This window comes from Portunus trituberculatus, chromosome 48 (genome assembly GCF_017591435.1).
Source record: "Portunus trituberculatus isolate SZX2019 chromosome 48, ASM1759143v1, whole genome shotgun sequence".
NCBI lineage: Eukaryota > Metazoa > Arthropoda > Malacostraca > Decapoda > Portunidae > Portunus > Portunus trituberculatus.
In genome coordinates, this window is record NC_059302.1 from 20,098,892 (window position 1) to 20,115,886 (window position 16,995).

The following is a 16,995-nucleotide window of genomic DNA, read 5'->3' on the forward strand; positions in this document are numbered from 1 at the left end:
AAACAATTAGTTGTTGCATTCATGATTGACTCAGATCAATAAAACAAATTAATATAATCTCTATAGGTAGGATGCATTTTATCTGGGTATCACTACCAGCGAAAAATAAATGTAATGAATGACACAATACACCCCGCTGAGATTTCCCTTGTCACATGACCGATGCCCTGTGTCAGCACCTTCAGGCTGTGCGCAGTGGGCTCCAGCAGAGAAAACGGAGTATAGTGGGTGACTGAGAAGTGTTAGGTGTGTCAAGTGTGTGTGCGTCTAACCTGTGTGCTGCGGGAATTAAGTGACTCTGTGAACTCAGTGACATTATGAACACTTACCCGAGTTTAAAACACACTTTCCATATGTACTTGTATGTGTGTGAGGACAGCACTTGTAAATTTGTACATAATATACAAACTTTTTATATTCTGAGTTTTCCTTCTAAACCTGGGTTGCTTAAGAACACCAAAATCAACCAGTGAAACTGCTCGGTTGAACAACAGATAAAAAATAATAAACTTAATAACTTAATGTGGGCCTACAGAATCTACAGTAGCCTGCTACCCAAACAAAGTTAAGCCTTCTGTACATAAAAAGAATTAACAAAATATATATATATATATATATATATATATATATATATATATATATATATATATATATATATATATATATATAATTTAATCTTACTAGATCAATGAAATACTGACTAGTCCATAACTAAATTGAATCTAACTTGGCATCATGTTGTGACTGAGAAAAAAAATCTGGCACAGAGTTCAATTTGAGAGTTATACTTATATATGCATGCCAAGTCATTGCATCATTACATACTAAGTCAGTGTGGCTTCAGTCTCTAACACACAGACAAATAAATAAATCAAGCAACAAGTAACTAACTGACCTGGTGCATAAGTTCAGATAGGTCTCTTGTGGCATGATAAAACACACTCAGCACAAGACTAATATAATTCTTGAAAAACTCTTCTGAGGCAGTTGATGGCCTAAGCTTCTCCAGAATTTTCAGTAGTTCATCTGAAAGACAAAAAGCAGGTACACTTTACTAGTCTGAGGAACGAAAAAAGCAGATGCACTTTAGTTTGAGGAAAAAAATTTATTATAGCATTTCATTAGTCTGAGGGCATAAAACAGGAATGCTTCATTAGTAGAAGAAAAATATGTGTGCTTCATCAGTCACTATTTAACAGTCATATTTTCTACAGGCTATACATATCTAATAAGTGATCATCAAAAGATAATCTCATATATCCAGAAAGCTCTCACACTTATCATTATAAGTTATGGTGCACTTTTAACTCTTACTCCCCACACTTCACTGTGTCTCGTATAACACATAAGGTAAGTGCCAGGAGTGGCACTCACTCTTCCCACATCAAGCACCTAACCTTTGCTGTATTGAGGAAAGTGGACCACCAGTGGCTCCATGAAACCTGTCGAGATGCGAAACTTCTCCAGTGGAAGAGTAGACATAAAGATGACAGTTATATTTATCCCTGGAGTGAATTCCTGAAGGCGACACAGACCTGGCAAGATGTTGGCAGCACAGTCCCTCAGGCGCTCACTGTGCTCCAGCAGCTGGTGGAGAAAGGCCTGTTACAATACTGACAAAGTAAGTCAAGTACAAGTACCAACACTGAGGAGTAATAACAATGGCAATGATGACATCAGTGAAGAAGCAACACTTAGAATGAAATGCTGAAGTGGAATAGGAAACATCTTCTTTACTTTTTTATGCAACAATTTAGTAGACCTTTAAAGCATCTGTGGTGCTTGTTCAGCTTCCTTTACTTATAGTTAAAACTTAAAGAAATAATGTTGCTTTCTCCTTAACATAATTTTTTCCATTCTAATCTAGTAATTTCCTTAAGTGTTTCTCTACTTTTGTATTTACTATTACATATCTATTTAGTTTTTTTTATGAAAAGTATTTGTATGGTTCTGTGCCTTTACTGTCAGGCAACACACAGCAGGCATTATTAATGGAGAACCACTCACAATAGCCATCCGGGGCTGATCCAAAGTGTGGCTGATGGTGGCCAGGTGATGCACAAACTCGCCAAGGCTGTCACAGGAGGTGGAGGATGACTGGCCAGTGGTAAGTGAGGGAACATTGCCTGCAAGGACACACACACACACACACACACACACACACACACACACACACACACAATGAGAGACATAGTAGGTGGAAATTTTGTCATCATAAATCTTATCCTAAAAGAAGATGTTTACCAGTCTTTGTAGGCCTTATAGACACTTCATAAGGATGTTATCTCAAGAGTATGAACTGTAATCCATTACACATTTGATAGACAAACCCGCAAAAGTCAAGACATTAAGGCCAATGACAGCATCAGCTCATTTTAGTGTAGCATCTTTCTTGTATTCAAGTAATACATGAAAAGTGCTTAGATTGCATTTTACAATTTAAAAGCTTAGTCTTATAATCACAACAGAGGATATAATTTGTACCAGTTTTTAAGGGGAATCACACACCAGTAAGCTGGGAGAGCACTGCCTCAAACAGCACTTGAGGACAATACACCTCAATGCAGTTGATGTGACTTGTGAGGACACCAAGGTGCTGCAGGACATGCCGTGCCACCAGAGTCTTGCCGGTGCCGCTGTGGCCATGCAGGAACACACTGCTGGGCATCAAAGTTCCCTCCTGCAGCATTGGGGGCCAAAGCTGAGTGTTTATTCACTATGGTTACTCTTTGACTGATATGTTTTCACCTATAAATATGGAGAAAAGATTCAACAACATGCACCTTAATTATTGTGGGGTGGACCCATAATAAGAAAACTATAATCCAATCAATAATACCCAAGTGATCCACTTCTTTAATCTAAAACAGATATTTTGAGACAATTTTGTGCTTCAGTTGTAGTGAAATTACTTGAAGTAATATGGCAGTGAAGAATGACTGCACATGCTTGTGTTGTGTTCCCTTCACCATGCATTCCATTCCTGAACTGTCTTATCCTTTTGAGGAGATAGCCACAGCTCTACCACACCACAGACAGTTGTGTAGGTGGTGATACTGCTGCTTATATAACGAGCTTACAAAGCACATTATACATGAAGACTTTTTCAAATAGTGTCAAACAAAATTAATAATTGCCTTGCCATCTTACTCAAACGAAATAAATCATTGTTTTACCTACCAATTTTACACACAGTGTTACTAAAAAAAAAATGAATTTCTTTCTAAGGTAATTTCAAGATTAACCTGTTTTTTTAACATACATCTCATAAGGATCACATTTTCAGTCTCCTCATGATCCCTTCTTTCATAAAAAGTACACACACACACACACACACACACTGAGAAGTAATAACCTTACCTTTCCTAGGAGGCCAATCAACAGCCTCACCTGCCCCTCACGGCTGCATACTTCTTCCATCTCTACTCACTTGCCAAGGACACAACACTTGAGTCTCCTGTGAGGAGCAATAGGCAGCAAGGTTCAGTAAAACTGAAAGTACCAAAAGATCCTTAACCCCTTCACTACTGGGACACATTTTTACCTTAAGATTTGTGTATGATTAGGCCATTTTATTGACATTAGGAAGAGTCTATGGAGGTCAGAAGATTAATGGCCACAGTCTTCACTATTTCAATTCCCCACATGAGTTTCTAAAGCTGTATAAGATCACCAAATAGTAACCAGAATGAATATAGAAATGCATCATGGTACTGCAGGGATTAAGAAGTAACAATGATCAGGCAAGCATTTAGGGATATGAACAATGATTATTATTTCCTTAATCACCTGGTCTTAACTTACACAAGTAAAGTGCCTGCTAAGCCAAACATTCAGTAATAGTCCAGTTGACCCCTTGAAGTCTGGTTGCTCACTTACACAAAGTTATGAAGCACAGTAATCACCTAAATGGATACACTCACCTATGACTCTGTACATATCAGAGTGTATTATTTGAATATCATGCTCAAGCAGCTTCGATGCAAACTTTCACTGGTACCATTTTCTCCGATGCATTTTCCTTCAAGATGTGTTTGCAAATACACTTCTAATTCATTAAACACAAACAAAAACAAACAAATTGTTGTGCACTATGATGAACAATACCATTGTGGTCCATTGTCACTGCAATCACACTTGGAGTTTATAATACCTGGCTTAATTTTTTAATGACAAATATGAAAAGTTAGTATCAGATTCTGTACAACACAGCAGATCATTTGATGTGTTCCTGTGCCCTTTACATAATTTCTACTAATATTTTTTTTTGTACAAGACTGAATCCATCCACAGGCAAGAAGACTCAAGTGACTTATCTTCCTCTCATTACATTTCCATTCTGTCACACACTGAATGTTTTGCATGGACACAGGTAACATAAGCTGTGGTAAGGAATCAAGGATTTTGGGCAAATTTATATGCAACTCTCTATTCAGTTTCACAGTTGATGCATAAGGACAAACTCGCATCCCTAGCCTAGAAATGCTGATCTGTTCATTTCAGGTAGTCAATTACAAAGTGAAAAAGAATCTGCTGATAATTTATTATTAACATGACAGTCTGATACATAGATAGATTACATAAAATAAGTTATTACAGTGCTGTCACTGAATTAGTTCATGCAATGACTTTTATATTTATATAGATTTCCTTAGTTACATCTATCAGCACAGTTATTAATAAGTATCTGACAAATAAATATGCATGTCATTAAAAATGCTGCTTATGTGTGTGTGTGTGTGTGTGTGTGTGTGTGTGTGTGTGTGTGTGTGTGTGTGTTTCACTGTTTGATCTGCTGCAGTCTCTGACGAAACAGCCAGACGTTACCCTACGGAACGAGCTCAGAGCTCATTATTTCCGATCTTCGGATAGGCCTGAGACCAGGCACACACCACACACCGGGACAACAAGGTCACAACTCCTCGATTTACATCCCGTACCTACTCACTGCTAGGTGAAGAGGGGCTATACGTGAAAGGAGACACACCCAAATATCTCCACCCGGCCGGGGAATCGAACCCCGGTCCTCTGGCTTGTGAAGCCAGCGCTCTAACCCTACCGAGCTGTTGGTCACCGGCCTTCCCATTATGGAACAAGCTCAGAGCTCATAGATTGATCTTCAGGTAGGACTGAGACCAGACCACTCCACACACCAGGACAGCAAGGCCACAACTGTGTAGCTGTGTGTGTGTGTGTGTGTGTGTGTGTGTGTGTGTGTGTGTGTGTGTGTGTGCATTTACATTGTATTTAGTTGTAGTTTTACAGGGCCTGGGCTTTATGCTCGTGTGGCCCGTCTCCATATCTACACTTATCCAATCTTACTTTAAAAGTGTGCACACTCGTTGCAGACACTACTTCTTCATCTAAACTGTTCCACGTCTCAATACATCTCTGCAGGAAACTATATTTTTTAATATCTCTCAGACATCTTCCCTTTCTCAGCTTTTTACTATGCGATCTTGTGCTTCGGATGTCATATTCTTCTCTCAAGATCAGTTTCTCATTATCCACTTGGTCCATTCCGTTGATCAATTTATCGACTTGTATCAGGTCTCCTCTCTCCCTTCTTTGTTCCAAGGTTGGTGTGTGTGTGTGTGTGTGTGTGTGTGTGTGTGTGTGTGTGTGTGTGTGTGTGTGTGTGTGTGTGTGTGTGTGTGTGTGTGTGTGCGCGTATAAGGCAGCTACGGTTATCCATCTTGCCCCTCACTGTGTGTACAGGCTAGGGGTAAACACAATGTCTCTCTTAATGGCTGTTGAGGCTGCCTCCATCTTTTCCCGCAGGTTCGGGTCACCAATGATATGTGCAGCATTCTTGACGTCTTTGAGCACTTCATCCAGACGCTGAATACATTTGACAGTGATTCCCTCCTGAACGTCTGTTAGCTCCATGATCTTGTTAAAGGGCATCCCACACGCCCACTGATACACCACCTCTGTCAGACCAAAATTGAATTGATCCACAAAGTCTTCAACAGGCTCCAGCAAGCCACACTCCTTCTGGACTCTGCCAATGTTTCGTGCCACCTCCTTGAATTGCTTCACACCCTTCTTCAGCTCTGGAGTGAGAGATGGGTCACTACAGTTGCGCTGCTGGAACACCATGCTGGATAGCAGTGCTGCAATCAGTTCAGCAGGGCTCTCTCCAAACACATTCTCCATTACCAGCTCTGTCACCATCAGTTCATGGTTTCCCATCTCACAAGCCACGCGTCCCTTCAGAGTGACAGTGTTGTTCTGTTCAATGTATCCCATCTGACGCAACACTTGGGTTCTCATCTTGTACTCAGGATGGAGCTGCAGTGCCTCCTCTGACATAAGGAATGTGAGGCGTCCTGCCTTCTCCTCCAAGTTGAGCCGTACAAATGCCTGTTCAAAGTGTTCCTGAAACATGGGACAATCCATGCATGCGCGCTCCCTCACCTTGGACCGCAGACTATCCAGGGCACGGACCTGGGCAACAGCTCTCATCTCCCTCACACCCAGGTCCATCAGCAGGTTGAAGTGGGGCAGCTCCTCACCCCGAGACTCATTCAAACGTTGCATGTGATTGATCAGATCCTGGACTGACTGAGAGGGCGGGTCATCTTTGAAGCGTGGAATCTGACGCTTTTTGATATTATCTATGACTTTGTCAGCACTAACCTTGAGAACTTTAGCAAGGATTGCAGCCACACTACTTGGAGGAACCTCTAGGGTAGTGTGGCCTGTGGTGTCCTCCAGTACCTCAAAGCTGTCATGGCTGGCAGCCAACAGTTCTTTTTTCTGAACCTCTTCTTCTGAGGGGTTCTCTGTTTCTGCTTTACCCTTTAAAACAAAGACAGTCAGCTTGTTTTGGTCTCGTGTGTCTACCTTGAGGAGACAAGCAAGGCGCTGCTGGTATCGGCCATTGCTCAACAATAGAAGCCGGCCTGGTGCCATGGCCTTCATCACACCGGGAAAGACCATCATGGAAGCATATACCTGTCGACGCTGCTTGGTGTAATCCCGAGCAACAGCATAGTACTCTTTCATGTCTTTACAGACAAGGCATGAGAAGTCAGGTTCATTAGCCAGTCGAGCCTTTGTCTGCTGCAATTCTTCCTTGTACTTACTCTGGTTGGCCATCTGCACAGCCTCAGAGAAGGAGCGTTTCATGATATCCTCAACGGTGATGCTCTCTACACGCAGAATTCTCAGCATCATGGAGTAAGTTAACTTGAACTGGGATTCAAGCTTGGATGGTTTGCCCAGCATCATGCGATGCAGGTCGGCCATCTCTGGCACCTCTGTCTTGCACAACACTATGACTGTACCAGTGGTGTCTAGACCACGCCGACCAGCACGTCCTGCCATCTGAATATATTCACTGGGCACCAGATCCCTAAATGCCACACCATCATGCTTCCTGATGGAATCAAAAACAACACTGCGAGCTGGCATATTGACACCCATGGCGAAGGTCTCCGTGGCAAATAGCAGCTTCACCAACCCCTTGGCAAAGAGCATTTCCACCACCTCCTTCAAAATGGGCAGAATACCACTGTGATGCACACCAATGCCCTGTAAGAGAAGTGTGCGCATGTAAAGCACTTGCGGCAGCTTCTTATCTGATCCCTGCAGACGATCAGTGCAGCGGCGGATGAAGGCATGGATCTCGCCCTTCTCCCGACTGGTGGTGAGATCCTGGCTTAGTAACAGTTGAGCATTGCTGTCACACCGCTTCTTGGAGAGTGTGAAGGCCACCACTGGCAGCAGGTCACGACGCACCAGGTGGTCCAACAGCCCAATCCAAAGATTTTTTTCCTGCTTTTCCCCAAGATGTTGGCGGCCATGACGACCTCCCTGCATCTGCTGGCTCTTCTTCATGTCATTTTTTGCTGCTAATGCATCATTGTATCCTTTGGTGATGAAGGTGCCTTTTGCATCCACCAGCAAGAAGCGGTCATCCTTGGAGCGTCCACCAGTGCCAGTATAAAGGAAGTGCTCCAGGGGGACTGGACGCTGACTTGTGCTAATGACATAAATTTTGCGTTTCTTGATGCGCCCAATCCAATCAGCAAACTCAATAGTGTTGGGAACAGTGGCTGAGAGTAGTACAATGCTGACAGTGGCTGGCAGCATTATGAGCACCTCCTCCCACACATGACCTCGCTCAGCATTGTTGATGTAGTGCACCTCATCAAAGATGACCCACTCTAGATCACGGATCAGGTCACTGCCATTATACAGCATTGACTGCAAGATCTCTGTGGTCATGATAAGGCAAGAAGCCTTGGGATTGATTTGAATGTCTCCTGTGAGAAGACCCACATCCTCAAACTTGATCTTGAAGTCACGGTACTTCTGGTTGGACAAGGCTTTGATGGGTGAAGTGTAGACTGCTCGTGTCATGTGTTTGAGTGACAGGGCCACTGCATATTCTGCCACAACAGTCTTGCCAGCAGAAGTGTGTGCTGCAACAAAGACACAATCTTGCTGCTCTAGGTGCAGAACAGCCTGCTTCTGGAAAGTGTCTAACTCAAAGGGGTAGGTACAAGCAGGGTTGGGCACCCGAGCTGCAAAGTCATCCACAGGAGCATTGATGTCCACATTCTCAGCCCATTCAGTGTTCTTAGCAATAACAGGAGCAGCAGTGGTACTGGATGTGTCCAGAACAAATTCCTGCTTGCGGGGAGGTGGAGGCGGCTCAATGCTGAACTCCTGCACCAAATTGGCATCCTCTTGACTCAAGCCCTCCAAGCTCAAACTCCCACCACCTTGCTTGGCTGGTTGTTGCTCTTCTTCAAAGATCTTCTGCTCATTTAATATATCAGCCAGATTAACAACCAGCCCTTCTTCCTGCTGTCCTTGCTGTTCCTTTACCACATCCTTCTCTGCTACCTGCTCAGCCTTGCCAAATGTCATGCCACCAGACAGCCTTGGATGGCTAAGCAAGAAGTTCTCTGGGTCAAAGATGTCTGCTCCTTCCACTGCCTCAGTGTCCACCTCAGGTTCAGGGAAGCCACCAGGCCAGAAGGGATAGTTGGTGGTGGAGCCCCGCACCACTTCTTCAGGTGGTCCTGGTGCACGACCCAAGGAAAGAGAGTTCTTGGAAGTGGCTCCTGCATCTCGGCTAACCACCTCACGCAGGCCAGTGATTTCCCCTGTGGCAGGGTCCCTCTCCACTTCAAGGCAGGAGCTCGCAGGCAGCGGGCACAGACTGTAGAGCCGGTGTGGATCTGGTACCCGTGGGAACCATTTTCTTGAGTTGGTGGCACTGTGGATGGGCAGGAGCTCCGGTGTAAGGAGGTACTCTTCAACTTGGTCCTGGAGGCGGGGCAGCACGGGTGGCAGGCAGCTCAGGACCTCCATGGCGCTCCCATTTCTGAAACAATGCCAAGGCTTAGTTACCAAGGCAGCTCAAGCTGAGAAGCCAATGGAGGCCCTAAAGCATGACTCTGCAAAGCTGGATCCTGATGGACATTGCTACATGACTTGAGGATGCCAATCAGAGAAACAGCTCTGGGTTAAGAAAACAATACGACACAAACATAGATGACAGCGCATACTCAATATAAATATACTATGAATATGAACAAGTTTTTTTACCTCAAGGTTTCAAGACATCAATTCTTTTGATGTGGATTCACAATAAACAAAAAATTGACTAATATAATCCCCACAACTTCTATTTAAGAAAAAAAATTTATTGTGGCCTTGAAACTCATCTGTTCATTGATGCAGCATGAAACCAACCACATTTTCAGCTTCATATTGCAATGACAGAAAACCAACACATTTAGCTAGTAGCATCAATCATCATTTAAAGCCCAATCAGTGTATAGAATCTGTGGTTCATGTTTATCATCTTGGATTTAATATTGCCCAGTCTTTACTTCATCTGACACCGTTTATTCTACATCAGTGTCAGTGTTACAAACTCTATATTTTGGTCTTATGAGTAGGGGTTCCAGGTTGGCTGGGCCTGCAGCCTGCCATTAACAAGTTGCCAATTGTACATTTCTGCTCCAGTGTTACTATGTTGGGAAAGGAAGGGCAACAATACACATCGTCATATTTTTTTATCTATTAATATACTAATTTATTTCCTTTATTTATTTGATTCTCATTCAAATATTGCCACAACAATTTCTTCCACAATGTCTTATTCTCCTCCACTTTCCACCACACACACACACACACACACACACACACACACACACTACTACAACTTCAAATCAATTTTACATAAAATCATTATTGAAATATGAAAAGAACACACATGCACATACAGTCAAACATTACATGTGGGGAGAGCATGTGGGGGAGAGAGAGAGAGAGAGAGAGAGAGAGAGAGAGAGAGAGAGAGAGAGAGAGAGAGAGAGAGAGAGAGAGAGAGAGAGAGAGGCACAGTAAATAAACAGATCACTAGGAGAATGTGTATTAGTAGCCTCTCCCATCCAGCATGCAAGGCTGTATTCTGACTTGCCCAACAAGGTAACTCAGGAACAAAAGTGCCACAGGCCCAGCCAGCATAGGACCCCAATTCTCCACTAGTGCCAATCATAACATTATCCCAGACCACATTTCCATCTGGTTTAGTTTGTCACATGTTACTCTTCAAGCTGTAAGCAGCTGAGTGACCACCACCTACTGTACGTGAGATCACTAATCATTGCTAACTCATGGTAACATATTCTTTTGTGCCAAGCTGACTAACACTCCACCCAAATCTTCCCACCATTTCCCTTCTTAATAAACTGCCACCCATTGTCTACCCTTGACAATTGTTCAGGGCTTATAATACACTTTTCAGCCATCTTTGATGCTCTGCATTCATCAGTGATACTCTACAGTGCTGAACTCAGAACCTCTGAGGGACCCTCAGCCATGCTGGATTCCTTCTTGGGAACCCAACTTGGTACGAAACTGTTATGAACATCTTATTGTAGCCACTTAAAAAAAAAAAAAATGGATAAATAAATAATCAAAATAAAGAAAGAAATGGGCATATGGCAACACAGTCCAAGTTGTGGTGATGTCAATACACTGATTTCTGTAGACTACAGAGAGAAGCTTGCATAGCAAGATAAAGACCTAAATAGTAGGCAAACACCCCCTTTCCCCACACATACAGAGAGAGAGAGAGAGAGAGAGAGAGAGAGAGAGAGAGAGAGAGAGAGAGAGAGAGAGAGAGAGAGAGAGAGAGAGAGACTTGCGTGGCAAGATAAAGACCTAAATAGTAGGCAAACACCCCTTTCCCCACACATACAGAGAGAGAGAGAGAGAGAGAGAGAGAGAGAGAGAGAGAGAGAGAGAGAGAGAGAGAGAGAGAGAGAGAGAGAGAGAGAGAGAGAGAGAGATATGCAGACGACCAAATGAGTGAACACACACACACACACACACACAGTCCGGTAGCTCAGTGGTTAGAGCGCTGGCTTCACAAGCCAGAGGACCGGGGTTCGATTCCCCGGCCGGGTGGAGATATTTGGGTGTGTCTCCTTTCACGTGTAGCCCCTGTTCACCTAGCAGTGAGTAGGTACGGGATGTAAATCGAGGAGTTGTGACCTTGTTGTCCCGGTGTGTGGTGTGTGTCTGGTCTCAGGCCTATCCGAAGATCGGAAATAATGAGCTCTGAGCTCGTTCCGTAGGGTAACGTCTGGCTGTCTCGTCAGAGACTGCAGCAGATCAAACAGTGAAACACACACACACACACACACACACACACACACACACACTTCATTTATATTGATTTGCGTATTCTTGTGTGCAGCCCACAGAGAATTACTGTATGACAGATATACAAACCCAGGAGTAAAGACAGCTGTCACGCCCTGTTGCTCACTGCTGTGTCTATACCAAGAATGCTGCTGTCCCAGCAGCCTGAGCGAAGTGGCCGTGGTCTTGATCTTGATCTTGATGTTAGGTGACTCGGGACTGCTCATGAGTCAGACCTTTATAACGGCCACTCCTGTAAGGAAAAAGAGAAAAACGACAAACAGAAAACCATTACCAAAATTCACCTTATTGATTCATAAGTTTAGCACATCACATTTCTCCAGGAATTCCTTCACGGTTTCAATCAGCCTGTCATTCGTGTCCAAGTATCATCCATGCAACAACACACTTGTATGTACATCCTACTCCACACGATCAACAGAACAAACAAACAGACAGATAATAAGAAAGGAGATCAGAGAAATGAGGGAGAGAGAAAAAAAGAGTAACATCAATTATTGTTAGAGGCATAGGCGCCACCACTGATGATTTTGGGGCAGTCTTTGACCCCATAGTTAACCACCTTATTGGCAGATCACTAACCTTATCAAGTGTTGATTGTATAAACAGAGAGAAGAAACTATTCCGTATTAAGATTGACGACAATATAGCACGAAGGACTCTATTACAGAATGCTAAAGACCTCAAAAACTCAAGGTACAGTCACGTTTACATAAACAGAGACTTGACATACGTGCAACGCAAAGAATTAGCAGAACGTAGAGCTCAAGCAGCCTCAGCCAACACCACCACAGCTGCTAATTTAAACTAGTGTTTCCAAGTCCAGCTTCAAGTCCAGCTCATGTCTGCTATAAGTCACTAATTATTTGTTTATGTAATGTTAACAATCTACCAAACAAACTTAATTACATAACTAACATACTGACTAACCACAATGTAGACATATTTGCTGTTACAGAGACCTGGTTACTTCCTTCAACTACAAATGCCACACTTTCTGTTCAAAGCTACAACATGGTTCGCACAGACACTACAGGTAGCATTCTATGTAAGGAACACTCTTGAGTTTGTCTCCATACCAGTTGTCTGTTCAAATGTACACGTTATTTACCTCATATCCCTTAAATTACACGTCATAGTTGTCTACAGACCACCTTCTTATTCACACTTAACTTTCTTATGGAGTATTGTTTGAACAAGATGTGGTTATCTTGGGGGATTTCAACCTACCAGCCGTTGACTGGACTTTGAAGGAAGCAATGTACAAGGATTATAACATTTCTACTCAACATTTTATGAATTGTTTCATATCTCTTGGCCTTAAGCAATGGGTTAATTTCTCAACTTTTTACCCATCGGGTAACACACTAGATTTAGTATTTACATCTGAGCTTGATAGAGTGGGAACTATTACCTCACTCTGCCCTATGCCTGGATGTGGTCATGTTCCTATATTACTTGACTATTTCTTTTCTACTAACTCTGACTCTGCTACAGTTCCCACTAAGAGAGCATGGAACAAAGCAAAATATAATAAAATCAACACTTACCTTTCCAATGTTGACTGGGATTTTGAACTTGCTTATCTTTCATCTGATCTAATGTATGAAAAGTTTCTTGACATTGTCACACCTCTTATAGATTTCTATGTACCACTAAAGCCTTCCAAACCCACTTTTAAAACCTTCAAGCCTCCCCACCAGTTAAAAAGAGAGCGAAACAGATTATGGTCATCATACAAATTACAAAGGGCTACACATGGTCATCGCTCCCCTCAAGCTCAAATTGCTTTAAATAATTTCAATCATGTTAATTCTCAATTCAGAAACTTCCACATTATTTCCCAAAAAGAACATGAAGAGGCTCTTGTAAAAAACTTGTGTCATAACCCTAAAGCTCTGCACCAGTATGTGCGCAAGAAAAAAGTTTGTGCCCCGACAGTAGGTCCTTTAAAGTTAACAGATGGATCATTAACTACTGACTGTTATCAGATGGCTGAGTTATTTGCTGACAGTTTTGCCTCTGTTTTTGAGAACAAAAACTTGTATCCTGCTCCTCACCAACATAGCGACTCCCAAATTGCACATACTGACATACAACAGGAAGACATTCGTCAGAAACTCTCTCTACAAGACCCTAACTAACTTCAGAAGCAATGTCAACAGGCATACTTCCTAGGAAGTCGAAAGTATCTCAAATTACCCCTATTTTCAAAAAAGGCTCCCGCCATCAGCCATTAAACTATAGACCAATAAGCCTAACATCAGTGTGTTGCAAGACTCTTGAACGCATAGTGGTTGACGGTCTTACAGAATATCTTAATAGTAATGGCATTTTATCTACAGACCAGTTTGGCTTCAGGAGTGGGAGATCAACTGAGGACCAACTACTGCTTACTTACAACTCTATCACATCATGGCTAGACAGTGGATATACAGTAGACTTAATTCTGTTTGATTTTTCTAAAGCATTTGATGTTGTCAACCACACTATTCTCCTACAAAAACTTTCCTGTCTTGGCATCTCTGGTGTCCTCCTACAGTGGATCAAAGACTTCCTCACTCAGCGAACAATGTCTGTTTCTGTTACAGGCGTCCCAAGCAGTCACAGGTTAATCCCCAGTGGAGTACCCCAGGGTTCAGTTCTCGGTCCTTTACTTTTTATTATCTATGTAAACCACTTACCGTCTTACATAAAGAGTGATTGCAAAATATTTGCTGACGATCTAAAGATTTATCTGCCCATTCGTAACTTGCCGCACACCCACACAGTTGTTGACATATCTAACTGCCAACGTGATATCAACTCTATATATAGAATATCAAACTCCTGGGGGCTTTCTTTAAATATAGATAAGTGTGTCACACTGAGATTCAACAGAGGCACTTTTCCAGAGCAAGACATAGGCCCATATAACACCTACTCACTCAATAGTACAGATATACAAAAGGTTAATGCCCACAAGGATCTTGGTGTACTGGTTGACACTTCTTTACGCTTCCACATGCACATAAAACCACAGTTAACAAGGCTGCAGGTCTGGCAGCAAATTTACTAAAAGCAACTATTTGTAGATCACAGAATTTTATGCTAAATCTGTTTATTACACATGTAAGACCACTACTAGAATACTGTTCATGCCTATGGAACACATGTTATCTTGGAGACCTAAAGATGCTAGAAAGTGTTCAGAAGTCGTGGACTCGACACATAGGCCTAGATGGAATGACTGGACTGTCCTACAAAGAGCGTTTGTTAGCTCTTGACCTCTACTCTGTACGTGGACGCCTTACTCGTGCTGACATAATAAAGTACTGGAAGATCTTCCACTCTGAGTGTTCTATCTCTCCCGAAGATTTATTCATCACTACACCACATGCACATACTCGTGGACACCGTTTTAAATTAGCTCACCAGTACAGTTCAGTGGATCTTAGATCTCGATTTTTCTCATTCCGGTGTGTCCGTTTATGGAATTCTTTGCCTGACCATGTTATTGCTCTGAACTCGCTGCCATCCTTCAAATCAGCCCTTCACAGTCATCTAGGCGACATTCTGTACGACTTTGTGTGTGCTGCTGTTTGCTGCACAATAATATATCCTGCATTTCTGAACAGTTTCAATGGGTACACATTCCAGTCCACTCACAGTTTGTTACAATCATCCAGTAATCTACATCTAAAGTTGACAGGCGTACCCATTTTCTTAGCTACCTTTTTCCTACTCTTCGTTGTATTTTTCTGGTTTGGGAGCTAAGGGTGGCTAACCAGGTGAGTAAACCAGGTGAGTAAACACCATCCATTCCCTTCCTGTCATCTCCACTCTGGCATTCCCCAATTCCCTCAGCACCACTTGCATAATTTCATTCCTATCTATCTCTAGCGTACTTCACACACTCCATCACCATATGTTCCACCGTCTCATCTTCTCCCATGCCACACATCATACATGTCATATATCGGGGTCTCGATCTTTCTCTCTGTACCACTCCAGAGTACTATTGTATTCCATCTTATTCTTCCATTCACTCAGTCCCACATGTTTCACTACTATGTCAATCTCACTCTTCCACTTTCTTACATCCCACTCTCTGCCTTCCCCATTTCTAATAACCATGCTCCAGTCACTCTCAACATGCCTCCCCTCAATCCGCAGAAAAGCCCAACAAGATCGGATGATGATGCTGCTACTGATCTTTCTAGGATTCAAACAGTTCAGTTCAAAGATGCGATTTATTCGATTTATTTTCAAGACACTTCCAGAGCATCTTGTGTATGTGGCATGGAGGAACCAAGTGGAAGAGCTAAGGAGGCCAGTAGGCCTAGGTATAGAAAGAGGATGTAGACATTGTTAGACATTATAAGAGCGGTCAATCTCGGATTAGTACGGAATAGATTGTGTTCATCATTACACACAACCATATGCTGATAGAGTTGAAATAGCCACAAAACTGGAACCATACAAGTCTTTTCCAGGTTATATATGACTGTCATGCAGCTAGTGAACAATGTTTACAGAATTTTCCTGACTTACCTATCAGTATTTGTGAATAAAGCCATTTCGATCATTACTGATATTGGTTACTGTATATACTCTGTTCAACTATCGTTAAAGCCACAAGAAAGAACCTCTTACTAATTACTATAATATGAACTATGGCGGTTTCCTTACTTGGTGCGAGATATTCAGGCACTAGAGAGGGTGCAGAGGAGAGGGAAGGGAAGCTGGCAGCCTCGCACCTTTGTCTAGCATATATCCTATGAACTACCTGCCATCGCATCGGTACTATAAACGAGACGAGAGGAGAAGAGTCAGAAGACATAAGCCAGACCTTCAAGTTCTTGCATGACTAGTATGATGTCCTCCCACACGAGGTTCTCACAAATGATTTGCAGGGATCTACTCCATGAAGCTAAACAAACCATCCCACTGGTGTACCACAATGAATTGAGTGAAAGGGACTGGGCATCGATGAAACACTGGAGGTGAAGCGGTTCTTGACTCTCCCTGAAGTAGCAGAGAAGATTTTGTGACTAACTTTTCACTCCTAAAATACTTGGCATCCATCTCTTCTACTTACATATATTTTCTTTGAGTCCCCACTTCCCGTCTCGCTGTTGCCCATATCTTTGAAAGCCGCGCTCAGGTGACGTGGATAATGAGGGTTTGCTCGGCACCTGTTGTGAGCTGCTTTCTCGGCTCCAGGCTCAATATTACAGGCTCAAGATGGACAAAAATATGTGTATTCCTTTAAATGATCACGGATAATTAATAAAATGGATTTCTGTGAGGAAAGAG

At 42.7% G+C, this 16,995-nt stretch overlaps 1 protein-coding gene across 1 annotated transcript; it reads right to left on the bottom strand.

Moving 5' to 3' along the window:
• Positions 1 to 5,578: 5,578 nt before the first annotated feature.
• Positions 5,579 to 11,921, bottom strand: LOC123498974 (helicase SKI2W-like). The gene is made up of 2 exons (XM_045246600.1): positions 11,767 to 11,921; positions 5,579 to 9,343 (listed from the first exon to the last, which is right to left on the bottom strand). The coding sequence occupies exons 1-2, from the start codon at positions 11,901 to 11,903 to the stop codon at positions 5,704 to 5,706; spliced, it is 3,777 nt and encodes a 1,258-aa protein (XP_045102535.1). The 5' UTR covers positions 11,904 to 11,921; the 3' UTR covers positions 5,579 to 5,703.
• Between the last annotated feature and the right edge of the window lie 5,074 nt (positions 11,922 to 16,995).